Source organism: Tubulanus polymorphus, chromosome 4 (assembly GCF_964204645.1).
Source record: "Tubulanus polymorphus chromosome 4, tnTubPoly1.2, whole genome shotgun sequence".
NCBI lineage: Eukaryota > Metazoa > Nemertea > Palaeonemertea > Tubulaniformes > Tubulanidae > Tubulanus > Tubulanus polymorphus.
In genome coordinates this window covers 3611004-3638269 of record NC_134028.1, presented here as the reverse complement: position 1 = coordinate 3638269, position 27266 = coordinate 3611004, and the positions used below count along the sequence as shown (strand labels likewise).

The 27266-nt window shown below is 37.4% G+C and overlaps 3 protein-coding genes across 11 annotated transcripts; 2 read left to right on the top strand and 1 right to left on the bottom strand.

Annotated features, from left to right (window-relative positions):
- Positions 1-1043: 1043 nt before the first annotated feature.
- LOC141903670 (GATOR1 complex protein NPRL3-like) lies at positions 1044-6015 on the top strand. 6 transcript variants are annotated; one of them, XM_074791893.1, is made up of 15 exons: positions 1044-1074; positions 1453-1703; positions 1867-1924; positions 2023-2070; positions 2149-2347; positions 2716-2869; positions 2977-3052; positions 3136-3247; positions 3328-3362; positions 3510-3666; positions 3746-3852; positions 4260-4389; positions 4643-4823; positions 5189-5402; positions 5736-6015. In XM_074791893.1, the coding sequence occupies exons 2-15, from the start codon at positions 1526-1528 to the stop codon at positions 5926-5928; spliced, it is 1842 nt and encodes a 613-aa protein (XP_074647994.1). In that variant the 5' UTR covers positions 1044-1074; positions 1453-1525; the 3' UTR covers positions 5929-6015. The 6 variants fall into 6 exon arrangements, with proteins under 6 accessions (XP_074647994.1, XP_074647995.1, XP_074647996.1 ...); XM_074791894.1 differs by having other exon boundaries at positions 1057-1156; positions 1472-1703; XM_074791895.1 differs by having other exon boundaries at positions 1059-1074; positions 1472-1703.
- Positions 6016-6158: 143 nt separating this feature from the next.
- LOC141903462 (putative E3 ubiquitin-protein ligase HERC4) lies at positions 6159-21255 on the bottom strand. 3 transcript variants are annotated; one of them, XM_074791580.1, is made up of 26 exons: positions 21228-21255; positions 20512-20904; positions 18530-18695; positions 18177-18253; positions 17788-17977; positions 17095-17218; positions 16654-16784; positions 15869-16115; positions 15113-15240; positions 14920-14976; positions 14722-14833; positions 14029-14268; positions 13847-13906; positions 13501-13560; positions 13302-13421; positions 13004-13099; positions 12731-12904; positions 10960-11007; positions 9757-9852; positions 9552-9670; positions 9396-9443; positions 9247-9313; positions 8677-8943; positions 8482-8584; positions 8348-8400; positions 6159-7616 (listed from the first exon to the last, which is right to left on the bottom strand). In XM_074791580.1, exons 2-26 carry the CDS (start codon positions 20855-20857, stop codon positions 7461-7463), a joined length of 3285 nt encoding a protein of 1094 aa, XP_074647681.1. In that variant the 5' UTR covers positions 20858-20904; positions 21228-21255; the 3' UTR covers positions 6159-7460. The 3 variants fall into 3 exon arrangements, with proteins under 3 accessions (XP_074647681.1, XP_074647680.1, XP_074647679.1); XM_074791579.1 differs by lacking the exon at positions 10960-11007 and adding an exon at positions 11685-11732 and having other exon boundaries at positions 21163-21240; XM_074791578.1 differs by having other exon boundaries at positions 21163-21240.
- A 260-nt stretch (positions 21256-21515) lies between these two features.
- Positions 21516-23859, top strand: LOC141904156 (RNA pseudouridylate synthase domain-containing protein 1-like). Of its 2 annotated transcripts, none has more exons than XM_074792690.1 (5): positions 21516-21682; positions 22190-22284; positions 22404-22527; positions 22606-22819; positions 23237-23859. In XM_074792690.1, exons 1-5 carry the CDS (start codon positions 21590-21592, stop codon positions 23512-23514), a joined length of 804 nt encoding a protein of 267 aa, XP_074648791.1. In that variant the 5' UTR covers positions 21516-21589; the 3' UTR covers positions 23515-23859. The 2 variants fall into 2 exon arrangements, with proteins under 2 accessions (XP_074648791.1, XP_074648792.1); XM_074792691.1 differs by having other exon boundaries at positions 23241-23379.
- Positions 23860-27266: the final 3407 nt, after the last annotated feature.

Sequence of the window (27266 nt, the reverse complement as noted above, 5' to 3'; positions counted from 1 at the left end):
AATAAAACGGATTACACCCTGAAAAATAGAACGGATTAACAAACACGGAACAGTACAGGACAGTACGGAGACGAACAGTAACACATAAAACATAAAGACGTCGTTCCTCAGGAAGCAGGAACAGGAGCAGGAGCGGGAGCGCAGCGAAAATCGCCAGGAGGAGAATCCACGGTAGCATGTTCACAGTGTGAGTGTGCAGAGGTGAATGGCCTATGCTTGTGTCCACCGTGGTCAGCCGGTGACGTATTCAATAGCGCGTATATGAATGATATCAACAACTCTGAAAAGCCGCAATTGTGTCTCTATTGTTGAATGGATTTACATTGAGAGTTTATAGAAGTTGAATGAAAAGGTTCTACTGCCGGGTTGAAAACGCGCCAGCAGCCAGCTGAACAATAATAGGCCTATATAGTGGAGCTTTGATAAGGCCATAAAAATAAATTACTTGATTCCCATGCAACAGCGCACTCCCTTCTAATTTATAGCCGCCGCCTGTTTTTTTTTTCTTAGATTTTAGAATAATTTATAAACTATACCGACCGATATCAGCCGGTAAAAATTCACGCCAACACAAGTCTTCACCATCATAATAGAGCTTTTGGAATATTTCGTACGGCATCGGTATAGAATATTACAACAGTCCCTCTTCAATGACTCATATTTTCACAACTTCTGATGAGAATCAAGTATAGGTCTATTGTTTTACCAGGGTGAGTTGCAGCCTTATATTATTATTACAATACGCATGTCCTATTGAAATCAAGAATAAAAACGTAAACATTTATTGATGAAAACTTCTTTTAGCTTTATTTCTAATAATGCGGTTTTCCCCGAAATTGACATAAATAATTTTTTAAGTTTGAAGTACACGAAAATCTACTACGCCGGAAAATTGTTTTTGCGCAGGCCGAGCAAAGCCAAAGGATTTGAGAATTACCAACCGTTGACTGCCAAAGTCAGTTTATGCTTAGTGTTCGAAAATTCCGCTAATCTTGAGCATAGCGGCAGCACCTGACGGGTATAACGTGAGACGGTGGTTTTAAATACCGACCAAAACCGTCGTCCAATACACAGGTACTGAACGTAGAACTATTTTCACAAACCTCAGTATGATATAAGCCCATCCGATTATAAAACCTTCTACCAACGATAATAGGTAACTCACTACAAGTCATTTGTGAAGTTTGGCTGGGTGAACTGTAGTGTAGTGCCACACACATAGCCTGGGCTTAGATCATCCAATATCGGCAAGGTACTTTTCTTTTATAGGGGGCCTGGCTATGCTATATAGTACCTTGGGTTGGATATTGGATGATCTAAACCTACAGTTCACCCCAAAACTTCAAATACGAGCCCCTGTGAGTAGGCCTACTTACTATTTTACTACTACAATAACAACAGCATAAAATCAGTCTTTTAAAAATCATTTGGTCTGTCGTCTTTCAATTCAAGCAACTTTTGGATTTTTTAGAGAGATGATGATATAAACTACTGCTCGCATTTCATCCTGTTGTGGTAGGAGAAAATGTCTTCACAAAAACTGTCCAGTGATAATGATGATGAGAAAAAAGAAAGCGAATCTGATTTCTACGACGAAGGTCGACCGCTGGCGATTATTTTAGTCTCATCGGGAAGTAAAGGAGACCGGTTACTGTTTAGATATCCATCCGAACCGCCTCAAGACTCTGAAGTGAAAGTAAAGGGTAAGTTTCAACGGATAAGCCTGTTGTGTTGGTCACACAGGACTGACATTATCAATTCATAGGTAAGCCCACCCTCACGCTTTAATTGGATAGCGAATAGATTCATGATCATGAAACTATACCACAGACTGGTTACTTAGACTGCGCTTCGCTTTATTTCTAGCATCACTTCAGAAGAACCCTTATGCAAGTCGTATACCTGAAGATTTTGAAGCGTACAGGTTTGTATCAGATGTAGGCATCTGGTAAATTTTCCAAAAATTATTCTTACAAACTTGCGCTGAACTGTTCAATGAAATCTCGATTTTCTTCATTGCAGCGCTTTAAAACGACAACCCTCTTGTATTCGAAGAGGAGTTCTAGTTCAGTAAGTTGTTCGAAAATATTGCGCGCCTTTAAATCGAAATCTGTCTTCTTTTTCGGCCATGTGAGATTTCTTTTCAAGGTACTGCGACAAAACGCTGGCGAATTTGTTGGCCGTAAAATCGGAATTATGCGGCAAACGGTTAGAGATGAAAATTGACGAAGTTCGCTTCGTCGGATTTCCGTCTTTACTGCACAGTCACAGCGGTTCAACTTCTCAAACGTCGACCAAACGTGAATTGCCGACTATGATTTCATTTAATGTCGCCTTCGCTTTGCGTGTAAGTTTGTAATCGTATCGTATTTCGCGACTTCGATTGGCGTTATAAGAATGACCGGTTCGGTGTATAACTCGTCGATGGATTGTGCTAGTACACCGCACTACGCTGTAGTATTGATGTACGGTAATCAGTTTTTAACTCTAATGAAATAGAAAAGATGGCAGCACCTGTCATTATTAACTGAATGATACATGATGTAAACGCATTATAGCAGTTGCCTGTTATTCAACACACTGGGAGGAATTTCGAAATTATCCCCAGCACTTCAGGGTATTTTATTAGTCAGCACTGATAGGTTAAGCTGAGCTTTGTAGAGGTAACCAGTCTATCAGTCTAAACAGTGAAATCTTTCAATTATTCGTTTCTAGGCGAACGCCACTCAATCGATCATCCATTGCTATCAAGAATTGGCAAAACAGTTAGCAATAGCTCTGAGACATGAGGAGCGCCGATGTGGATACATGACCCGACAACAAAACCAAATAATCAGTATTCAAGATGAACTTTCCACTATGCCAGAGGGTGAGTATTTCGTTATGGGATAAGACTTCGGGATAAACAGATTCTACTGTTATGTTTTTATTTCCCCGGTCAAGGTATGAATTGAAATACTGGTTTGTCGTTTATAGATAGCATGGTCTCACCATTTCCACAAATCTTGCAGAAGTCACAACTGGCAAAACACATGAAGGGAATTTATCAAGAGTACGTTCACTGCTTATATATGGAAATATACCAATTACTGAGATATATGCAGTTAATCTGAAAACCAAAATATTTCTTTCAAGCTTGTGTCAGACCGGAGTTGTGATTTTGAGAATCAATAAGTGGATAGAAGTCAATTATTGTATGCCGTTTAAAGTGCATCAGAAGTTAGTCGCTCGCTGTTACAGAATAGAGGTGAATCATAGATATCCATGGAATTAAACTATACGACGTAGTCTTCAGACCCTCATCTATGAAATAACTTCTATTTGCAGCCAGAGGCCATACAGAAATGTATATCTGGATTACGGTCAGTAAACTACCAGCAAAGGCTCTTATTAGGGCTCAATTTAGAAATCTATATACAAACAATTAGTTGTTTCTATTTCTATGATTAAGAAGTTTAGTCTACCAGTGATCTTTATACAACTTACATCAGGTATGTTTTTATTTGAAGGCCGTACCACGCAATTCTGTTACTAGAAGAGGACAATCGGCTTTTAGACTTGTTGCCGCCAGACAGCAGTCCTGCTCTAGTCAGGCTTATACGCGTTGCTTCACCCGTTAAAAAACTTGAACAACTGGCATTGGATGCCGACCTAGCTCTATCACAGGTATTAGAACCCAGATGTACTTACTATCTACCGGTATTCAAGTTTGCCATTTACTAATCTAGGCAATTAATCCCGACAGGTGTTTCAGCTCGTCAGTCATCTGATGTATTGGGCTAAAGCCATGATCATATACCCGCTTTGTGAGAGCAATGTCTACATGCTTTCTCCAAACGCCGACACTATGTTGTAAGTAGAGTTTCGTTCAAAAATCATTGTTTGTTCCTCTACTGCAACAATGATATGAAAACTGACAACATGAACAAAAAATAGGGTCCCAAAATGATTCCTTGAGAGAGTACTTCGTTACAACGTTTTAATTATATCCTCAACCCAATTGTCATCATCACGAAGTTACAAAAAATTTATCAGGTATGAATTAATTCTCTCTCGGTTCTGGATTTGATATGTACTTCATTATTTTGTTGTAATTTAAGTATTCCTGAAAATGACTATATTATGATATAGTCGAACATTGTAATAAACTACCAGCTCGAGGAAACTTCACTCTTATTGTGGGATTTTATACAATTGTTACAACACAGACTCAGTGTTTTCATCAAATGGTTATCATTCCTGTAATGTATTGATTACAGATCATCCGATAGAGTAGAAGAGTTCACGAAAGAGTTTCCAGGGATGTCTTTACCGGCGTTTTTATCGGAGTTTTCCCTGCCAACTCCTTATGGCGAACACAAAGATGTCATGGGTCTCCCTCAACAGCAGGTATACACAATCTAACCGGCTTTCATAGTACAGTAGATTCTGCTTAAGTCTCTCAGATGTTTGTGACATGTTTATACGACTATATACAGGGTGGCCACTGACCTAGAAAACTTAGGGAATCAGAAATATCTTTAAATAAAGTTTTACAGACATCCTGGAAAACTCAGGATGGTATGAAATGTGGCCACCCTGATATATGACAAAAATATGGCAGATTTTTTCAGAGCTTGGAACATTTCAATTTATTGTTTAGGTCGAGCATGTACGTATGGTAGTTTGGTTGTTACAGCATCAGCTACTGATGCAGCTTCACACGTACGTCTATCTGAATGTACCGTTACCTTTATCCAATCATTCACGCGCTACTTCTCAAACCTCCGACGACAGTTTAGATTTCTTCAAACGCTCGAGCTATTCGTCAGATGTCGGATCAGGTAGGGATCACCGTGCATAGAATTTTCTAATACAGGGTGGCCGCTGACCTGGGAAACCTGGGGAAAAAAGGAAAGCGAAAAAATCGGGGAAATTTGACAAATTTAGCCACTATCCTGAAAAACTCTGGCAATTTGATTATGCCAGGTTTTTTTTTTCATGAATACCCAATTCATGGAAAATAAATGAATTGTAAAATTTGTGAATTTTTAAAATGTCTGCATTCGCAGCAGACTCACTCAGGAAATTTATGTTATAACATGGAAAACTCAGGGAATTCATAAATTGGGGAAAGTGGCCACCCTGCTCAATACTTTCTAGAAATTTTGAGTGATCGTAAATTGATCGATTGTTGTGAATTTTTCAGCGAGTGATCTCGGCAGCCCGGAGACTAGTCATGCGAGTCTGAATGCTCTCGCCGCACAAACTTCCTCGGAATCACTGTCAGCTGGTAATACTACCAGTGCGTGGTCCGGTCGTAATCAAGAGCATCTACTATCAAACCTTTCAGTCATCAAGAGACAAGCCATTCTTTCCGTACCGGCTGCTAGTAATAACGACGACCTTAAACTATTCGCCAGGTACGATGAAATTCTGTTTGTAATAAGTATCGGGGTCGTAGTTGGGATTTATAAAGTTGTAAGCACGAAAATATGAAAGACATGCCTCAATCTATTATTTTGATATCACTTCAATTGCGATTATTGTCGGTAAGTTAATTGATAAAGTCACTTCAACTCATCCAGCAAATTTCTAGATTTGAATTAAACATGCTTTAAAAGTTATAACTTGGCTACAGTGTAGGCCGGGGCCTGTAGTGCTACATACAGCCTACCTCTACACCCCTGCGTTCATTTTGCTGTCTGCGAATGATGCAATGAATGAATAGAATTTCGATCTCATTTTTCACGTAGGTTGTGTCCGTATTTCAATGGTAAACATCATTTAGAGGATATAATGTTTTACGAGAATCTGCGTCGGTCGCAGTTATTGACGCTGATCGATAAATTCCGTAGCGTGCTATTAACATGCGTACACGAAGATCCCGTGACTGCGTTTCACATTAACTGTACGCGTAAAACTACGATTTACTCGCGGAAACGGTGATCACCGTGTTTTATATATTCTAATTATTGCCAAATACAGCGATGTAGATATTTTTGTGCATGTATTGTCGATTCTTGTAAATATCTTGCCTGTAAATAAACTTACAAAAGCTTAATTCCTTATCTTCGGTTATAAAATTTTGCGGATGAAAATTCTGAATACTAGAATTCCTCCTCCTAAATCAAGTAAAAAGACTGGAACAACTGAATTTACAGAAAACTATTTGCATATCTTTATTACTTTTTGCGCGCAATAAAAATGATGTAACCTACAGCACAGTGACTACAGATAGGCAATAACATAACCGTAAGTAGGCGAGACATGTTTGGAATGGAGTTTTCAGATGCAAATTCATCTCATAACCAGCAGGTTCTAAGATCTTTTAAGGTCCATGAAAGTTTGCTGTATCAACACGTTTCATATCTATAACCTTGGTCTTTTTAATGCATTTCATGTGAAAAACATACATTTACATACACGGTAGTACATTTATAAAAGTGATCACAGATAGATTTCAACAAAATCTAATATTATTATAACATATCCCACACTAATAAATCATCAGAACACAACCGGATAATATATTTCACCATATAAGCTTAAGACACATATGTTTTGAAATGCGTGCAGATTTCTATTTGAGGATTTTGACATTACAGCGAGTATCTGCTTCATTCATCAACACTGCCTATCACCCATTCCTCATAAGCCAATAGATTCAAGCACACTTCAATTGAGCACGTTACGAACAAGCTAAAAATTCCACAATAATATCTTAAAATCTCCGTTACAATCAGCGTGTAAGTGCGCGTGAAGAATATAGGAATATTTCCTCGAAAACATATCCAAATATCATATACAGAATCTGCTCGAGTACATGAAAAAGAAAACTTTATTTTTACAAAAACCAAATATCAAAATGCTTATGACGAATAAATGGATTTAATGTTATGATACAAATAAGTGATTTACTTATATCGATCTCATTCATCATTAAAATAAATGATTGTGGATTTGGATGAAAATACATAATGATTCAGTGAAAGCTCTTTTAAATTACAATAGACCTGAGGAATTACTTATTCCTTTTCAATATACTCCTTTATTCAATGATTTTCTCAGAGGAGGTAAAAGGGTATCAAGTATTGAATTCAAATATCCTGTTCTGGCAACAATTCAGTCTACTTGAAACTCATTATTGCTTCGAAATCAACTTGAAATTACACGACAAAATTAACCTGCATTATATACATTCATGTACATCATCGTATGCACTATTCCAAAATGATTGGAAAATTGAAAAAAAAACACTCAATATTGGAAGAAAGACTAAGAGACGCTTAAACCCTCATAGTTTTTCTTCGCAAAAGACAGTCACTTGTCGATGGATTTCAAACTGATCGTAATATTACTATACTACTGCATGATGAGATGAGTAGGGAGCAGGATATGAGATCCACGGATAGCGAGCAAAACATTGACGACGAAATTAGCTGCAAAATGATCGTTAATTGTTTCACCACAATCTCATTTCAAACAATCCCGAAGCCTTCGGTGTGTTCTATAGCCTGTAACAGTTTAGTTCGCAGTATTTCCTTATTCGAATATTTAGGTAAGTCCAACAGGTTAAAGCATGTGTGCGCGACCGGCAAATAGTCCTCACCACCTCCGACGCACTGAATATGTATCTACAATAACAGATTAATACCATATATCACTAGAACCTGGAAACAGATTAACTAAAACCTCCCTTAGTGAACGTGATAAATGCCAAAGTTTTGACGAAACTTCATTATCAGAGAAACAAAAATAACATAATAATGGTAAACAGTAATCTGAAACTATAGATGTTACCAAAATTTCATAAAGACTAGTCTTTATGAATTTTTTATATTACTAAGGAAGGTTAGGGTCAAGAACTTAGAGACAATCGCTAAGATTCTGATAAGACATATAGATACATGAACGAGTAATAAGATAAAATCCCACTATTTACAAATTAAAAGAATTTAAAAACCAGAATTTATTTATTAAATCTAAAATATTTAAAAGACACGACGTTTCGATCTCACCCTAGAGATCATCGTCAGGTGTGAGAAATAGACTAAAAACAGGGGTATATATACAGAGGAGGACAGGTTAATTGAGTAAATTGGTGAGTGAGTAAATAATTAGTGTTTGGCAAGGCATGAAGTAATATATATACATGAACGAGGATTATGTAGCACAAATGTTCATATCAGATGAGATGTATTTAGAGAAGAGTTTTTGTAGCGAACACCATCTACCCATTCTAAAAATCTCAATATATTCATCAGTACTTCCTTACAGTGAATTCTAATCATACTTGATCCCACAGGTATTCACTACGGAGAGGTTATACAACTTTTTTAAGATTGAGCCCAGTTGATTGATTTACCTTGACAGCGTTCATGCCAAGAATAGGTATCCGGTCACTTCCCGTCAAAAACACTGAAATACAGAAATTCCATTGAAATCATCGCGACTTACTCGGACGTTGAAACGTGGCTATACTTCGGGGTAAGGACTTACGCAAGAATTTCCGTTTTGATTCAAGCGGCAATTCGTGAAACACTTCCCAGAACATACGGATACTTGGATGACGAGTGTAAAATTCACCTTTATACTCGCAATTCTACAAATTCAAACATACACCAAATACCATATCACTAGACAAGAAGTTCGAAATCTTATGAAATTTTTAGCACCGTTTTTCGGTAAACTTACAGCTTCTAGCTCGCTGAAATCGTAATTCTCATTGCCGACGACCATCGCTTGAAGTTCTTGCGCGTGGAAAAACTCGAGCACTCGGCCACCGATGACCATCATGAAACCTTCGGCGAACCTCTGAAACGGTTCTCGCACCGATTTATTAAACACGTAATCGATGTACGCGTCGACGTATTCTTTACGATTGTCCATCGTCAGGTGAATAGTGTCGCCGTTCTCCACCAGGGGAATCTTAACAATCTCGCCGAAAACTTCTCTTTCGATCTGAAATCAAGAATCGTAAATAGAGCGACAGCAGAATCGCAACTATAATAATTCATCCTTGAAAATAGTATACCGGTATACACTGTCACACCTATTGATCTTTGAAAATTCTTTTAATCTTATTCTAAATAATTGTTTATTTTCGCTGTAGGCTTAATGCCCTTCTGTACATAGTTCACTTCATATATTATACCTGATGAGACTGAAGTGACGGAAATATATACACTATTTTCAAGAATGAGCTCATAAAAGGACGACTAGATTTTGATGTGGATGCAATTGTGGTTTTACGGCGGGAATTACCTCAAAATTCATGGGGAAGACGTCTTCAAAATCATCCATGTAATATTCAAGCATATCCTCTAAACTCCTGTGAATGAAATTATCGACATCCAGCTGCTATATACTAGACAAAACTTATAATAGGGCGTACAAAAAACAAGACATTTTACCTGCCAATAACTGGTTCAAGATCTTTTAAATCTTCCAGAGTGGCCGGTCTATAAAATAGGAGAATTATCAACAATAAGAAAATAGGTTCGTTCTCTCATGCGACAAACTCAAATCTGGTGAAAAGATTTCTGGATATGTCGGATCACGTCACTTACTGATTGAGCAGTTTTTTATAAAGGCTGAGTGGGAAATTCAGATCGATGATGATTGAGTTATAAATCGCGAGACCGCAGATTTTACCGATCAAATTGAACATACACGGATCTTCGAATGACTGCAAATATCAAACCGAAATCGAGATATTCAAGATTACCACGAATCGATCGGAATCACGGCGAACAAAAACGAACCGATACTTACGCGATCATTGAACCAAAGCAGCCGCGATTCCTCAAAATAACGGAACATTCCGTACTGAGGATTCATTATCTCTCGCATTATCAATAAGAAAAACTCCTACAATAGCAAATAATACACATTATACCTTCAAACATCATCTTTCATTCTTTAATTCGGATAAAACTCTGCAATTCTTATCAGTTCTTCATAGCCAATAATTGAATACAATATTTTGATTTACTGATATTAAAATCATAATGATTTTAGTCAATATGAATATATATATGTAGGAAGAATAATCTATCGAAATTACATAAGATGAATGAAAGTAAAGATTCTGCAATGCAAACAATACCTCAAACACCCGTGTGAAGTGTATAGTGTACAATTCGTGAGGTAGCTAGTGATTTTATCATTCAAATATAATCATGAAAGTCCTTATAAGTGACTTATTTCTAACACCAAGGAAGATTGCGGCTGTTTATGAATGTAAGGATTTTCTAGATCTGTTGCAGGCGTGGATCATATATGGTGGTTTTGGGAATCCAGACCCCTGCCTTACCATCAAGGTAACCCGTTTCATCAAAACAGAGATTGTTAAAACCAATAAATTTGACACAAATCCTCCCGGAAATAGTGTCTTTTTGGATAGCAATATAACCCCGCTGGTGACCATTGGGGCGTGGCTGCTTTGTCTGAGGAATGCCCTTCCTTTTCTTCTAGACCCCTGCCTTCAAAATTTTCCTCGATTCGCCTCGGTTTTGACAAATTCATTCGGTGTTTAAGAACATGCTGATGAAAATAAATGCAATAAACCAATGGCAATTTGGAAAATACAGTCAGAATGATTACAGACTCTTCATTCCAACCGAACCAGGCAAATCTAGAAACCACAACCAACCACGGGAAACTGAACTCAATTACAGGTACCCATTCCGTGCAACATTTTCTTACTTCTTCGAGAAAAGCATCGAAAATCAAATTTTAAGCAGATGAAACTAGAGACCAACCCACAATGCAATCATTCCAACCGCACTAGAGCCACTAGACATCAGTGATCCAAATGTATGATAACATTAAGAAAGTCAAGGAAATTTTTTTTGGTGCTGAATGAATTTGCTCAAAGCAGAAGAATGTAGAACTAGGGCTCAAGTGCGGTATGGCGGTAAAAAGCAACATGCGAGAATTTTTGAAAAATTGCTAAATTTCGATAATTGTTCGGACCTTCTTTAACCCTCCTTCATCTACAGCGTCCTCCCCGAGGAATATAACCTGAAATAGAACAGTACAGTACAGCAACTACAGGTTAGATAAGCATACAGCGCGCGTACCGCTCAAACATTGTCAACACTTCAACTCAACGTACACAAAACAGAACGGTACATTTTTTTCTGGAGATTTTTCTAAACGAAATCATGCTTCTTTCAGTAGGGACTGAATCATCATGAATATGGTACCGGGTATGAATTTGGACAATGTTTAGAGTACGGTTCACACACACGTAGTGTCATAGTTACCTATGGTCTAACACATGTGCAGCAGACACTCATTAGAAAGCGAGTGTCTACCACTCGAAAACCAAATACAGATCATATCATCATTCACTGAACCACCGACAATGTACGAGTTATCTTATCCTATCCTCTCAAGCGACATTGATGCAGTGCTATTTAGATTTTCATTCACATATTACTGGAAATATTCAAATGAGGGACATCCATCCTTAAGGAGAGGCCTACACTTTTAGTTCCAAACTAGACAATAATGTCGACTGTGGACAACTCCTCATCTCTGCACCCTAGAGAAAGGAACCTGAAGCTGTTACTCAAATTCTCGAAAACAGGTGACTGAATTCTCCAGGGTAGACAGATGGTTGAGGGATAACAATAATTGCCTAATGGTTCAATGGAGAACGATATTCCATCCGTCTGTCCGCGATTATTTGTTACCTTTCGTACCCCACCAGCATCGATCGCATCTTCATCTACGAATATCACCTACAATATTCCACATATACAACAAAACCACAATCAAATAATTAACCGGCATACGCCGATTTACTGAAGCAATACGTAGCCATATAGCTGAAACACGACTTAGCAAGCATACGAGACTCACTGGACTAACAAGGATTAACATTATTGACAATCTCGAGCAAAAATTAAGAGAGAGAGCAATAATGATGATTTTAGTCCGTTTGCAAATTTCATACATGATACAGATAATTCTTAGCTACCAGTAACTTTTTTAGTTACCTAATCGTTGGTGGTAAGCTTTTTGTAATCGGATGGGCTTATATATATATTTATGATATCCCGCTCCGTGAGAAATGGAAAACGACGAGCTTTGTTTGGAGCAAAATAAACAAGACATGTAGTTGTCAGGAGGGGCGGAGGCAAGGAGTAACTGACAACTGATAAGTAACACGTGACTCCGCGTGATCTCACAAAACATTTTATTCTCTAAAAAAATAAAACTCATATGTGGTTTGTGATAATATCCGATTGTGAAACTAAACCACAGACAGGTTACTGAATACCAGTAACTGATAATAGTTTAATATCATCTATACAGTTAACTCAGCTTAATTCATATCTTCGATTTATACTGGAAATATCCCGAGTGGACAAAGTCTATGAAATAGAAGTAAATTGGTTGCATAGTGAGGAGAGTTGACTGTAACACACATCTTACAGGGTGGTCACTTTTATTTAACTCGCTTTTTCCCTGACTATTCCCTGACATGTACGTTATTTTCCCTGACTGTATCTGTAAAGAATTTATTCAAATAACACAGTCAAATACACAAAATAAAGATGGAAACTGCTTGACTATTTAACAATCTGACTTTTCAAATCTGACTCTTTCCTGACTTATCCCTGATTTAAGGTAAGTGGCCAGCCTGTCTCAGTATGATCCATTTCAAGATATTCGCAGATTCTTCCAGGAAGCATCTAACCAGTAGAGCTCGAATCAGGTGAAATGTAAAACTTACTTTGAGCGGTTTTTTCAAGTCGACCGAGCCGTGTTTCGTAAGTTGATTCACCGTGTCTTGTACGATATTTTTGCGCGTGACGAACAACACGAGACACGGGTTTATCGGATCAATCGGTAACGCTGAATTAAACAAACCGGCAAAGTTTCGTCGAGCGACTTCATCCATAGCATTCTAAAAATAATATCAAACATGAAATAAATGATAATTTCCCGATCCCCTGAGTTTTCCAAGTTTTCCAGTCCAGTAGCGCCACCTTGTTTGAATACGTACTCTCATTTGAATGATAGCATCAGTTTGAAGTAGCAGCGTTTTTGCTTGAGCGTCCAAGGCAAAACTGTAATCGCAAAACGACAAGATTCCTTGGCCCTGAAATAGATGAATTCGATACAAAATAGTCGTGACATTTAGGTATGTGATAGTAAGTTACCTAATCGTTGGTGGTAAGCTTTTTATAATGGGATAGGCTTATACCTTATGTGATTTGTGAAGATATCCATTCGTGAAACTAAACCGGACAGGTTACTGACTAGGTATGTGATAGTCATAAGGATTCATGCCGGTTACTTACAGAATAATACTTATTTTGTTGTTTCAACCAGTTGACATAATCCATCCTGATATCGACTCTGTCTTTCAGTTCATTGATATAGAACTGTTCGTATGGCACAACATTGTGTTTATTGTTCACCTGTCGAGAACAAAAGAGAGATTTCATATCTCGGCTTTTTCTACAACTGGGCAAAACTTAACTTTATTCGTCTACTTACGGTATTAATTTTCTTTAACATATCCATCGCTATACATAAATGCCTTTGTCTCACTTCAACCTGCAATAAACAGTTTATCGATATACAAAAATAAAGCAGCAGATTCAACAATCATCGCTCATGTCATATTATGAGTAGATTGTAAACATACAATGTTATATCCTGTAGCCTAACTTATAGTCATGAATGGTGTGTACTAGAGTGTAGGCTTATAGCCCTTTTAGGTTATAAGTTATTCATAGAGCTTTACCAATTGTTCGGCGTCTTATCTTACAATACATATTGTGTATTTCTGTTTTCTTATCGTAAATGAATTGAATAAATAATATCGACACGACATACGTACCTCTGCCTGAACTAAACTAACAGGAAGATCGAGTATATAAATCACGACTTTCTTATAGATCTGAAACGCAATAACTTCAGATTTTCATTATCTGAGAAATATCTTTATGTTTATCGCAAATAATGTAATTTTCCAACTCGTGTTTTTACGTAGTGGGTTTACTGTACATCAATAATACGTACTAATATCAATCGTGTGAACTGGTTAACTTCCAGTCGACTCCACCAACTGTCGATAACTTTAGCCGCGTTCGCTTCTAACGATAACATCGCGTGTCCGAATGTACACAGCAATGAGCAGTAATCATCGGGATGTTCGAAATACCGAGACAGAGGCAGCGTCAGGTAAAAACGCATCGCTTCCACGTCCGGAGGTGAACATTTCACGTGAGCGAGAAGTTGATTTTCCATAGAGCTACAGGCCTGTCGAGACAATGAGAAAATCGACGATTAGCTGAAACCAAGACCTGCCACTTTGAAACCTTGTGTACTACTGATAGGCCTATACATTTATGAATAATCCCAAAATGTTGATATCTCAACGTTTGTTCATCTGACAGTTCAACATTTATCTGAAGAGACAATAATTACAGGGTGGCCACACACTTACAAATCCCTTGAGATTTCCCCGATTCCAACAAAATTCCCTGAGTGAATCAGAGAAATTTCTAGGTTTGTTACACAATAATTTTTCATCATGTACTGATTAAGACACGTAGTCGATAGCTTTATTCGAATTCCCTGATTTTTCCAGTTTTTTGCTTAAGATTGGTAAAGTTTTTCCAGGTTTTCGGCAGATCAATGGCACCACCCTGACTGGATCACTATCTTTATCTCTCAGAGTACATCAGTTAACCCGTTGGTCAGTATACGTACTAAGTTATTTACAGACATATTGCCGGCCATATTGAGACTAGAGAAACTCTTCATTGCTGATAACACATCAACTCCACTCTTCTTACTAGAAGCGTTATAATGTTCATCATTTCTGATAAAAGGGAAAAATAAGAGAAACAGTTAATCTCAATTGTACAATGCATTCGTCGGCAATTCAGGCATAATCATGATACTTACAAGAGTAGAAATGAAGCGTTGAGGCAAGAAGAATTAGAAAATATCTTCTCAACTTGACTGAAATGACCAACGAACACTTTTAAAACAAAAAACATCTTATATCTGCAGTAACCAGTTCTACAGTTTTGCGGAATGAGAGTAAATATCTTGATCATATCTGTGACACCAGCAAGCTGAAATGCGATTAACTTACTCAAGAACTTCCTGAGAAGGTTTTGATTGCGGGCTGACCATTGAAATAGAGTTGATAAGGTCATTGTTAAGGTGTAGAATGCGCCGTTCTGCTGGTATAATTCGATGGTCATATGGGCGGATATCGGGCTGAAATTTGAAGAAAATAGTTAGTACGTCCATAATCTGAGATTCTTTGCTATAACAAAAGCAATGTTTTAATGATGCTAACATGATAGAGATGAAAATGCCTGGAAACCATCTGATAAACAGTAAGATGCTTATACAATCACACCTACGATTGACTGTTCATTGATTATTGATTAATGAGCAGCCATATTAGACGAGACATATTAAACATTAGTCAATAAACAGCAAACAGACCCAGCAACCACGATACTAAACTAACTATAAATACAACTTCATACACTACGCGATAATTAGCAATAAATGAGCTCTGACGTTATATGATTATTGATTGGAGGTGATAATTCGACGGCATGGGGTTACGACTTGCCCCCAAAGAGTCTATTTCTTATGATGCAAAGCACAAAGATAATTTTCATAGTTCTACGCCATATAAGCAAATAAAATCATTATCATTTTCATTATTATAAACGTCATCTTCATGAATATTCAGCATGAAGACGACTATTGCGTAAGGGTATATACCGTCGTCGAAACATCAAATTAAATACAACAAGCTCAAGGAAACATTTCAGACTTATTTATCTTTCTTATTGTGGGATTCTATATCACCTGTAATACAAGAACTAACCTGTGGTCTGGAAGCTATTACGAAGCAGTGATCTCCACCACTGAATATACGTCGAATGATAAAACCTTCAGTCGGTATTTGTTGGTGGTCGGAATTCTTGCTGCTGAAGTTTGCCGGAACCCAATGTCCCTTCGTCGGCGCCGGTGTTTTTCTTATCAGTATATCTCCGACGCCGAGTTGTCCGTTACCGTTTAAACCGAATGAGAATAACCGACCGGAATACGCGATCAGTACTAGAGTATGACGCCTGAAAACACACACAGCTAATAGATTATCATCAAGAGAAACTGAATCGAAAGAAAAAGTTTGTTTTTCGATCTTCAATTAGGGATTGACTCTGTAATCTAATTGATTGGTAGATCTTTTTATTTGGTGTCCCTTACAAACCCACCACACCGGCCGGGATTGGAGGAAAAAGTTTCTATGCATCTGAAATTCCCTGACTTTTCCCTGATTTCTAAGGAAAACGCCCGGATTCCCTGATTTTCCCTCCTGGATTCGCTGATCTGTACGAACCCTTATTTCAACGTTTCAACTCAATTGCTATTAGTCATTTTGAAAACTTTTGTAGTTTTTACTACTGGGTATTAAAAATATGTTCAGAAAGACAGCGAGTTGTCGATGGAAACCACCACCACACTGACATCCTCCCTCAGCAGGGATTCAAACATAGATAGATTATATGAATATCCAGTTACACATGTTGACGTAAATGAAAATCTTCTCAAATATTAATGATATAATGCCGTATTTAATCAACAGTGCTAGCCTAGCTGGCAGCTTACCTGCCGCATGCTATCTGCGTCACTGTACTTCCCATTACTTCAAACACTTTCCTCGGTAGAAATTCATTGTTAATTGAGTTGTGTCCGAGTTGACCGCACGAACCAGCACCAAATGTGAATACACCACCATCCTGTAATATAAACATCAATATACTGTAGATGAGGTCGGCTTCTTGCAAGGTGTTTTAAGGCAATTTTTAAGAGAGATTGCTGAAGAAAGTTGCCCTTGGCAAATACTGCATTGTGCGTGAAATAGATTTCCAAAATATGAAAGTGAATAGTTTATCAAATTCCCTTGTATTTCCCTCCAGGAAACTATTTCAAAATTCCCAAGCTATTCCAGATTTCCATGTAGAGTAAGAACCACGATGAACACAGTTCATCTCATGAGTACGTTATCAAAATGTATTTAATTTTTGTAAGATTGCGTTCGATACTTACAGCTGTTAGAATAGCTGTATGTTCATCTCCGCATGCGACGTATTTCACTCTTTGCGATCGTAAACTCTTACACTGTACAGGATACGACGAACTCCTATCCGTTCCGATACCGAGTTGACCAAAACTACATGGAAAAAGGTGGAATAAAGTTTTCAGAATCATAGGATTCGACAGTTTGAATTAAGATTCTCCTTTCGTTAGAATTGGTGATAGCGGGTTCATCTCATCGACATAAACTCAAATTAGCAACAGTCGACTCCATTCAAGTCGGATCCAATCAACTGGGATGATGTTTGACTACGGGTATATAACATCTAAACTCAGATATCATTCGGGTCGGACAAATTTTCATCGTCGAAAAAGGTCTAACTTGACCAGAGTCTACCGTATAGACAAAAATCTGAATCAAATCAAAAACTAAATATCGTTCTAAATAAGATAAAATCCCACTATTTACAGATTAAAAGAATTTAAAAACAAGAATTAATTTATTAAATCTAAAATATTTAAAAGACACGACGTTTCGATCTCACCCTAGAGATCATCGTCAGGTGTGTCTTTTAAATATTTTAGATTTAATAAATTAATTCTTGTTTTTAAATTCTTTTAATCTGTAAATAGTGGGATTTTATCTTATTATCCGTTCACCACGTTTGAGTGTGGCATCGTTCTATCGTTCTAAATAATACTCACTCATTTTTCCCCCAACCGAAAACAGCACCAGATTGAGAGAGTATGAAACTGTGATATCCACCGGACGCGATCTGTCGTACCGGAATACCTTGTAAACTAACGAGTACTTCAGGGTGATCTACGTACAGCGACACTGTACCCAGACCCAGCTGACCGTGTTTATTCATTCCCCAAGACAGAACGTGTCCAGCTAAAATAAACATGTCAGTTTTACTTCATCGTAGAAAAGATCTCGTTAGTTTCAACTCATGGTCACACGGAGATGATTTGACCCTGACCAGGATCGAGTCAGATTTGCCTTGATCCCGATTAAATTGTAGCTGGTTCGATATTTTTGGTCAGGACAAAAATTCTTGTGTGATCACGGCTTAAGTGCGATATGTACTCACTGTCAGTAAGAGCTAAGGAATGATGAGCCCCACATGAAACTTGAATCACATTGTGCATCGAAATTGTTTTTACCAATCTACAAAAGATATAGAAACGTATTTCACTTGAGCATAAGGGCCAGACCTAGGAGGGTCGGGCTGGAAACTTGAAAATACAGTCAAACTCAAAGTTGTCATAGCTGAGACAATCATTCATATCAAAATAAATTGGAAATGCACAAATTCCAAAAACTCAAAAATAGTGATGACTTTTCATAATGCGATAAGGACTTATCCCTGCGATAACGACTAAACCCGAGTTCGACCTCAGAATCGTAGCAACACGAATTCTCTACGCTCTAATCTGAACTCACTTCGGTATGTGGTGAATTTCATCGTCTTTATCCTTGTCGCGACCGATCTGACCTTGATGATTACAACCCCAACTGAATACGTTACCAACGTCGCTCATAGCTAAATTATGTAATTCTCCACTCGCCAACTGAGTGATCACCTGTGAGTCTAATGCCGACACTTTTTCTGTGAATGAAAGGCAAAAAAGCAAATATTAATCGTGTTTCATCTTCGATGAACTTTGATAAAACTGTTATACAACTTGAGGAGTTTTTACATCCCTGGTTTGGTGAGGAATCCTAACCTTAGATCCCAACCTTTTTTTCCCAGTTTTTTTAGAACTTCTTCATTCATAATTTTATTTTCTCAGACAATAGCGCAATACTAAAATAAAATTCATCATTATAAACACCTACACCGAACCAAAATAACTTCATTTAAATGTTTAGCCCTATAGCAAAATGTTACGGTTTCCTCGATAGAATTTTGAATTATTGGAAAAACGTTACGCGCCACGTTTCGATTTCGAATTAACGCAAATAGACACAATAAAAGAGTAAATGTACCGCATCAATTTCTTTTCTATTTCAGAACCTAGGGCGGGTACTATCCTCCGTATCATAAATTCGTAGTTTTTACATGAATTGTCGTTGCCATTCAGAACCTGGGAGCTGGTCCATGTTTCGAAAAATAGCCACAACATTTAGCTCACTACTAAATGAGACCTTCATAAAGAGAAACCCACAATATCAACTTAAATTACTCTTGTTTTTTATTCATACGTTTCAGGTGGAATCTTACCACCAAAAAGAAAGAAAACCAATAACAGTTGTTTATATTGATAATGCGGGTTTCTCTTTATGATATTCAAGACTGGAAATAGTCGCAACTAGTAACAACCTTGATGAGGAGATCTATTAAGAATTTGACAAGACAGCTAGAGACTGAGTATATAGAATGGTTTGGCTAATTTGCCAAAACTCATCTTATTTGAATATCTGCTTTTATCATACATACAAAAAGCCCAATCAATAATCAATAGACACGCATCTAATATAATGATACATTACAGGTTTGAATATGAAGTTCAATCAATCATTTATTCATGCGTTTGATGCTTGAATTAACTATGATGTTTTCGGCAGTCGACGCAATGACGACGTATTGGAAAAGTTTATTGTTTCTTCGTAAATATTTTTGTGACTGGCAGGCGTTAATGAAATACCGAGCAATAATCATCACGTCGATGTGTTTGAAAGGTTAAACAGCTCTCCTTATTGATACAAATACTACACCACACATAATATATTTAAAGCTTGACAAACTTCAAAGGGAAATTTTGATTACGTTAATTTGTGAAATGGAATGAAACGCCAAAAAAAACACGGAATGACTAATGATCTAAAAACAGAATTGAGGAAATTACTTCATTGGCTGTGAAAGTGAAACCACAAGTACTGCAAATGAAAAACCCCATAAAACTTCAACGCTGTATTAGGAATAATTCCATAGGCCTACCGGTATTCATGAGATTGAGATTGTTGGGGGCCTTCAATTCAGTTGAATGAGATGAACAGCAATTCATTATTAATATTAACAGAGTCCACTTTCTGCCAATTGACAAATTTACAAGTTTTCCCTAATTTCTCCTCGTGATAACAGAAAATTCCCTGAGTGAATCCGAGGGATTTAAAATGTTACATTCATTTTTAATTGAATCACATACTGATTAAGAAACAGGTGGGCAATAACATATCAAAATTTTCTAGTTTTCTAGTTTTCTAGTTTTAAGCAAAATTTGTCAATTCTTTTTTCAAGAGTTTTCCCTGTTTTGTTTTTCTAGACTTTTCTGATTCCCAAGTTTTACAGGTTTTCCAGGTCGGTGGCGCCACCCTGATTAATGAAGCATCCTCAGTACTCGGTAGAATAAGACTCGATGCTTACTTACAGTAACGAAAACAAGCGGAATACATCAATCCGTAAACGATGAATTCAATCTTACCGGGTCTACGTCTGGAAACTTGTTGACCTAATTGTCCGTCGTCGTTGTTACCGCAAGAATAAACAGCACCGGCGCGCGTTAAAAACAGCGTATGATGAGCCCCGATACTGATCTCGATCGGCGACTCCGATAACGACGAAACCCGTTTCGGAGAGCAGATACATTCCTCCTCTATTCCACCCATCGCTAACTGTCCGTGATTAGTGCTTCCCCAACCGAATAGCGTTTCATCGCGACACGCGTTGTTTTTCGGAACGAGGACCGCGTTCGTGACGACCGGCTTTTCCTCCGACGTATCCATTTTCTCGTCTCGCCCCGATGACTTGTCGTCGTTGATTTTATCCATTTTTAAAGCTGATTTATCACTTGAACATCTTTTTAGAGATGTCTGTCCTGTTAAAAAAACAAATTATTCCTGCGTAGCCCAAATCCCTACTAAAAACGAATTTGGAACGACCTCCTTCAGTTTGATAGAATGCAATCTATAGTCATAGGCCAAAAAACAACAAAATTTGGATTTGTGTAGAGAGAACATTGAATTTCATTAAATTGAATGCATTTTTTATTTAAATTTAATTTCTTAATTTTTCACTGGAGGTATAGGCATCCTATCGTTAGATTTAAATAATGGAAACCGTATTACATACTTACAACACTACAATTCATGCAAATTCATCAAACAAACATTTAATGTTTGTGACAGGTCAAAAACGTACATGTCAAAATACTAGAGAATATCCCAGAATTCTGTTAGATAAATTCCGGGTAAGCGGACTCACCGGATTTAAATTCAATCATAATTTATTATCCCCTATTTTCTATCGGAACATCTATCAACTATTGTGCAGTATCTTTTTTCAAAAATACCTTAGTTAGATCGACGATGGGAGATAAGATGATAGAAATATATTTTACGCTTGCTCTACATCAATAAAGCGATTAAAATGAAACCAATAAAAGAATTGAATTGAAATGGTATTGCGCAATACACAAGATGTCAGCGCCCATCATTGAAACAATTTACACGAATATTTATCGCTGGGCCAGATTACGGTATATATACTTTCATCGACGCGTCATGGCGCAAGGAACACCCGCTAAACTAACTGACATATCAGTTTTACATGAAGACGAAGATGTGATCATTGTGAATAAGCGTTATGATGTGAAGGTAAGCTGAAATATGTAGTAGGACAAGTAGGCCCGTGCTAACTTAAACTATATTGTATTATTTTGTTGTTGGCATGGCTTACACTTATCTGGACGCTATTTCAATAGAGCTGCGGTGCGATTCAAGAATAGGGGACTATAGCAATATATATGTAGTGATAGTAATCAATTAAGTAATAATATTAGTAATTGATAATGATGATATATAATGATAGTAATGTATATAGTAATTAATGATGATTAGGGAACTAAACCTAACCCTAACCCTAATCCTAACCCTAATCCTAACCACTAGTCCCCTATTCTTGAATCTTACCAGAGCTGCTTGTGTTAGATATTCAATCATGACCTGAACATCAGTCCAGTTTCTAACTGGAGATCAAGCTCAGACTCTGGCCAAAAGAAACAACTGTAAGACATTCCTCTCTCCGTATGGCTTAATATTCATTCCAGAAACAATACAAGGCTAACAATTTTTCTCATCGCATGTTTCCTTTTTTAATGATAGGTGAATGGTGAAATAGAAACAGAAGTTACAGTATCCAACCAATTAGCTCATCTTCGACCAGAAATTGTTGATCACTCATTACCACATTATTTCAGGTATGACTTACCACAATGATTTTTACTGGCATCAACATATTCAGTACTAGAGGTTCTAAGATCAAGCAGAAATATCCCTTTTGCCATTTTGATATGACTTCTAATTTCTGATATTACAGATTTTGTCATAGACTTGATTATGCAACATCTGGTGTGCTGTGTTTAGGAAAACATCGAAAAGGTGCTGCCAAATGTCAAAAAGCATTTGAAAGAAGGCTTGTAAAAAAGTACTATCTAGCACTAGTAAGTAGCAAAAATCCTTTTATTGCTTTTGACTTGAACCTTATTTTGAATTCATTTGCAAATTTGAATTCCATTCAGGTCAGAGGCCATGTTGACAATGGCAAGGACAATAATATGGTTATCAATGCGGATATTGGTCAGAGAAGTGACATAGAAAGCAGAACATTGATGTGTCCGTCCACACATCCAGCATGTGTGAACAGTCGATCAGCGTTAACAAACCTCATTGTCTTAGAACGAGGACAATATGATGGAGATGATGCCACTAAAGTTTTGCTAATGCCATCAACAGGTAGCTTAATCTACAACGCATACTCAATAATTTAATTCATTTATTACCACTAAGTCACATGAGATATTGCTACTCTTTCGTAGTAAATTTTCTTGAGACAATAGCATCAGTCAGTCGACTCATGGATCAAGGTGTGGACTTAGAGGTAGCACCAAGCGTCAGACAGGTGGTCTGGAAATTTTGGAAAATCAAGCCCACAAGATGTATCTTGATGTTTTAAGACACAATGCGCTGAAATGGTTCGTTCAGACGGCTTGAAGGTGGACCACGTGCCCCAGTTATCCCTCTAAATCTGACGCAGTCAGTCAAACAATCATCAAAAAGTTGTCTCCGTTACAGTTTAAAGTTGGATGCTATTTCCGTGGATGCTGCTATTGTATTCTCGATTCACACTCAATTTCAATGTTCTCATTTTAGGTAGAACGCATCAACTGCGTGTTCACTGTCAATATATCAATCACATTATAGTTGGCGACTATGCGTACAGTAATAGGACAGATGTTTCCCCGTATCGCATGATGTTACACGCCTATCGACTAGTTATTCCGCTGCGCGATAGACTCTTAGACGTCATTGCTCCTGATCCTTTAGTTCCCAATGTTGACAGGAGATGGCAACCTAGTGAAATATGTGACACCTTTGAGAACGTCATGGAACGCATTTCGAATGAGAAGACACCTGATGAAGAGCGATGACATGCAGTGATGTCTAGACGAATCTAAATTATTTAATGATTGTTGAATGTATGACGCTTTTCAATAAACTTAAGCATCGGCATCAGCATTTAGAAGAAAAGAGACAATGCAAACATTTAACGGAATGAAGCTATGGCATTTTCAAATTCAGTGGACTGCCTTATTTTCTAGCATTGGTAAATGCTAGACCTGTGTTGAGCATGATTACTACAATTGAGAGTTTGTCATCTTTGTAGAATTAGCCAACTTTCAGAGTGGTTTCCAAGTTGACCAGAGACAGAATAAGGTGGTCTACGGTATAAGGATTTCTTGATAATACTAGTTTTACGTGTTTGTTATTTCTGTTTTAAGGTGACTTTGTTGTTTTTTAATAAAGAATATATCGCTTTTATTTATCGAGATGAATAAACGAAACACATAATTGACTTTTCTGCTTGTTTTTTTCTTTTTCTCTATTGTTTGGTAAAAATTATTGACATTCCCCCGAGGCTCAGACTCGCGTTCTGCTGATGCTATTGGTATATTCAACATATATTAATTATGGTGTATGACTTCAGAGGTATACAAAGCGATTATCTTTCAAAGGAACTTTCAATCGTTTATCATTTGATCTGCTACAACTTGTTTCGTATGGAAAACTCCTCAATCATTATAAAGAGAATTTTGCTACGAGGCCTATTTTAACGTTACTTTGCTGAATCATAATTTTTTCCCATTTTCTGGCATCATATTTCAAAAGGATCAAAGGGTGTGCTTCATTTGGTATTATATACGATTTTTCTTATCATTTATGCTTTCATAATCAAACGGATTGCATACATCATCACATATACATGTATCATTCATTCTTTTAATAGACTTTAAAACGTCTTTTGAACTAATAAATTCTGCTGCATTACTAATCATTAACATGGCTAAAAGTATTAAGCAAGGCGGGGAATCCTGTTGCCGCTTACTGCTTCAGATCAAAGAGATAGACACACTCTTCATCTATATTAGGAAAAAGTTTTAAGCAGAAGTTCAAACTGCTTTGGGGAAAATCTCGAAAATGACTTGATCTTTTGTGATGGGATGTGATAATTTTTAGATAAAAGGCATATGTAGCTTGTAGAGCCGGCAGGTGAATGCCCAAAATGCGCCTCGTATACAAACTTTTAATGTCAATTCAGAATTAGGGATAAAAGGAATGCAAGTAATTATGGACCGGAGGGCCCGGTGGAGTTTGTCTGATGTGTGACTCAAGACGCTAGAAGCAGTGACGACCCTGTTTCTGGTGCATTGGCGAGGCCCCTGTTGCACCGCCAGCATTATTATAACAACAGTGATATTGGATGAAAAATTGCTTTCATTGTCGGGTATAAAAGATCTGGTTTTGTTTGTCCACCTGTCAGCGTGGATTGACACAGTGGTGTTTCGCCACGGGAAATGCCGCATTTACCACTCTTTCCTTAGTCTTTGATGTCACGGCTGAATAAATATCATCTCTCATCAGCACCGACGAAATTTCTCCAACGTATACGCGAGCTTTTTGATGTGCGGCGTGATGCTTTTAAGGCAAAGAGTTCAAAAACGCGTTCCCCTTTCATGTTCGATCGAGTATTCATTTATTAGAACAATCTCTTTATCCAAAATTTCGGTATTAATTCGGGATATTAATTATAACAACTTTTCCTTTCATGTCGCGAAAGGTGTTTGTTTTATCCATTTCTGCAATTCACGATGAAAGACGCAGCCTCTTTATTATTCAAATAATTTGCCTATTAATTATATTAAAGGTCTTTCATCTTTATTTTTGTATCAAAATTCCTTTTTAGTCTGCTCGATGAAAGGGATGAATATGGGCAGTTGCAGGCACTCTCCTCTCAGAATTAGAACGTAAGGTATATATGATCAAACAATATCATAACTACTGCAGCTTTCAGTCAAGATTGATGATCTTAAACCAGCTTGGCTTTGATCATTCCTTAAAAGCAGGAAAACACAGACCGACGTCTTTTATAATGCCAGTCGCAGAGACACTTGTCTCTGTAGAAAACCTTTAAGAAAAAACTTTTCATCTTTCTGGCTTTGGATGCTAATTTTTACATTCAGTTGATACGGGCTATCATTCTCAGATCTTTAATATCACCGGTTCAAAGATTAATAACTGTTTTTGTTCTTTTAAAATGATCGCCTTCCTCAAAGTGTGCAATTCAATTTTTACGAATCCCAATCGAACTAAACCGTCGCCGTCTGATACGAATGGTTGAATTTGATGAACTAACGAATTGTTAATCAAAGGTCTAGTGAATGCATTCACCAAGCTTGACTGGTCACGGAAGTCTTCTAAACCGCCACGTCACTGCCATCTACTCCTCTAATCCCTATAGCGCACTGGGTATCATTACGGCCTTGATTCCGGGATGTCGACGGTCGGTTCGAACCTAAGCAGTGTAATTCGGCATATTTTAGTGGCGCCGGAATTTGTACAATTTCCTCATTTTACTATTTTTCTTAATCTTAGCTTTCACAGCGGTTGAAGTGGAATTTCAAATATACATTTGCCCCGGCACTTGCAACAAGATTTGCTGCGACCTGCGACAATCCCGTCAATCAGGAGACAGGTTTGGTTGCCTGTCCCGGCTGAAGCTAGCGGGAAGGGAACTACGTTATAGTAAGCTCGATATAATACCAATCTCTGCAAAGCTATATGATCCATCTCCCCAACATTTTTGTGGTCCTTAAAAATTTGTGTCCGAATTAAGCAAAGGTTTTCGTAGATTCCTTTTCTTTCTTCCAGTCTGAAAATCCTCACGTAAAAACAGAAATTCATTGAATCGAAGAGAAAGATTGTGAACTATTTTACATTCTGATTGTCTGTTTATTATGTTTGTAATAAAATCACAAATATTCCGGGTAACTTTGTACAGTTAAAACTTTATTAGCGGGAACAAAAATAATCGCGAAGTCAATAATTAATGACAAAATGGTGATGAGAATTCATGATAATCAGTGATCAACTTATCATTTGGACATAGACTATTGGTGTCCGGGTTGCAGTGGTCTGATAAAAAAAACGCCTTCAATAAAAAATTATGCCTAAAATACAAATCACCAGGACCGAGTTCCATAGTTGTGCGAGTTAAATTTGACACTGAACTCATTTTAGACACGTTGAAATAAATCTGACTCAAATATGTGGAACTAGGTCCGGTGTATTATGATAACCGGTGCTACAAATTACTAGTAATTGCTTCAGGTTTGACTACCGTATCTCTTCTCTTTAAATAGCAATCCGCCAACTAAAATCCTACTCGAAGAAGCCTTTTTACACTAGATAAAATATTACAACAACTTAAAAAAGATTTCGAAAAATTCTACATTCGCGCGAAAAGTGTTACGCGTGAAGACACTTGCAAGATGTGTGTATTGAAAAACGGCGTGGATTCAGCAGATTCCAGAAACTGAATTGTGACTAATTACAACAGAAATAAAAACACTGCCAAGATTTGTTGATAAATATAACAAAAGACTTTCCAATTAAGATCGCAGATATTTCTCTGCCCGTGATTCATTTGATGAAATACAAGTTACTAGCCAGCTGCACAAAGATTTTATTTAGTCATGATATAAAGCTTTTTCCAAACAACCATCATTCATTCATCGTTTCAACAGTAATTCACTCTCGGTGTTATATATATATCATTCAGGGCTTGTCGGTATATCTTGGCGTCTAAATCTAAATTCGCCCACTTTCACAATCACGATAGCAG

Coding starts and splice junctions, on each gene's coding strand:
- LOC141903670 (XM_074791893.1), top strand. CDS start 1,526: ATGTCTTCACAAAAACTGTCCAGTGATAATGATGATGAGAAAAAAGAA. Junction 3,853..4,259: donor CCAAACGCCGACACTATGTT/GTAAGTAGAGTT, acceptor TATTGATTACAG/ATCATCCGATAGAGTAGAAG. Junction 4,824..5,188: donor TTCGTCAGATGTCGGATCAG/GTAGGGATCACC, acceptor TGAATTTTTCAG/CGAGTGATCTCGGCAGCCCG.
- LOC141903462 (XM_074791580.1), bottom strand. CDS start 20,857: ATGGATAAAATCAACGACGACAAGTCATCGGGGCGAGACGAGAAAATG. Junction 18,254..18,529: donor GAAATTCACCACATACCGAA/GTGAGTTCAGAT, acceptor TATCTTTTGTAG/ATTGGTAAAAACAATTTCGA. Junction 13,100..13,301: donor AACAAAATAAGTATTATTCT/GTAAGTAACCGG, acceptor CATCTATTTCAG/GGCCAAGGAATCTTGTCGTT.
- LOC141904156 (XM_074792690.1), top strand. CDS start 21,590: ATGGCGCAAGGAACACCCGCTAAACTAACTGACATATCAGTTTTACAT. Junction 22,285..22,403: donor TCATTACCACATTATTTCAG/GTATGACTTACC, acceptor CTGATATTACAG/ATTTTGTCATAGACTTGATT. Junction 22,528..22,605: donor AAAAGTACTATCTAGCACTA/GTAAGTAGCAAA, acceptor AATTCCATTCAG/GTCAGAGGCCATGTTGACAA.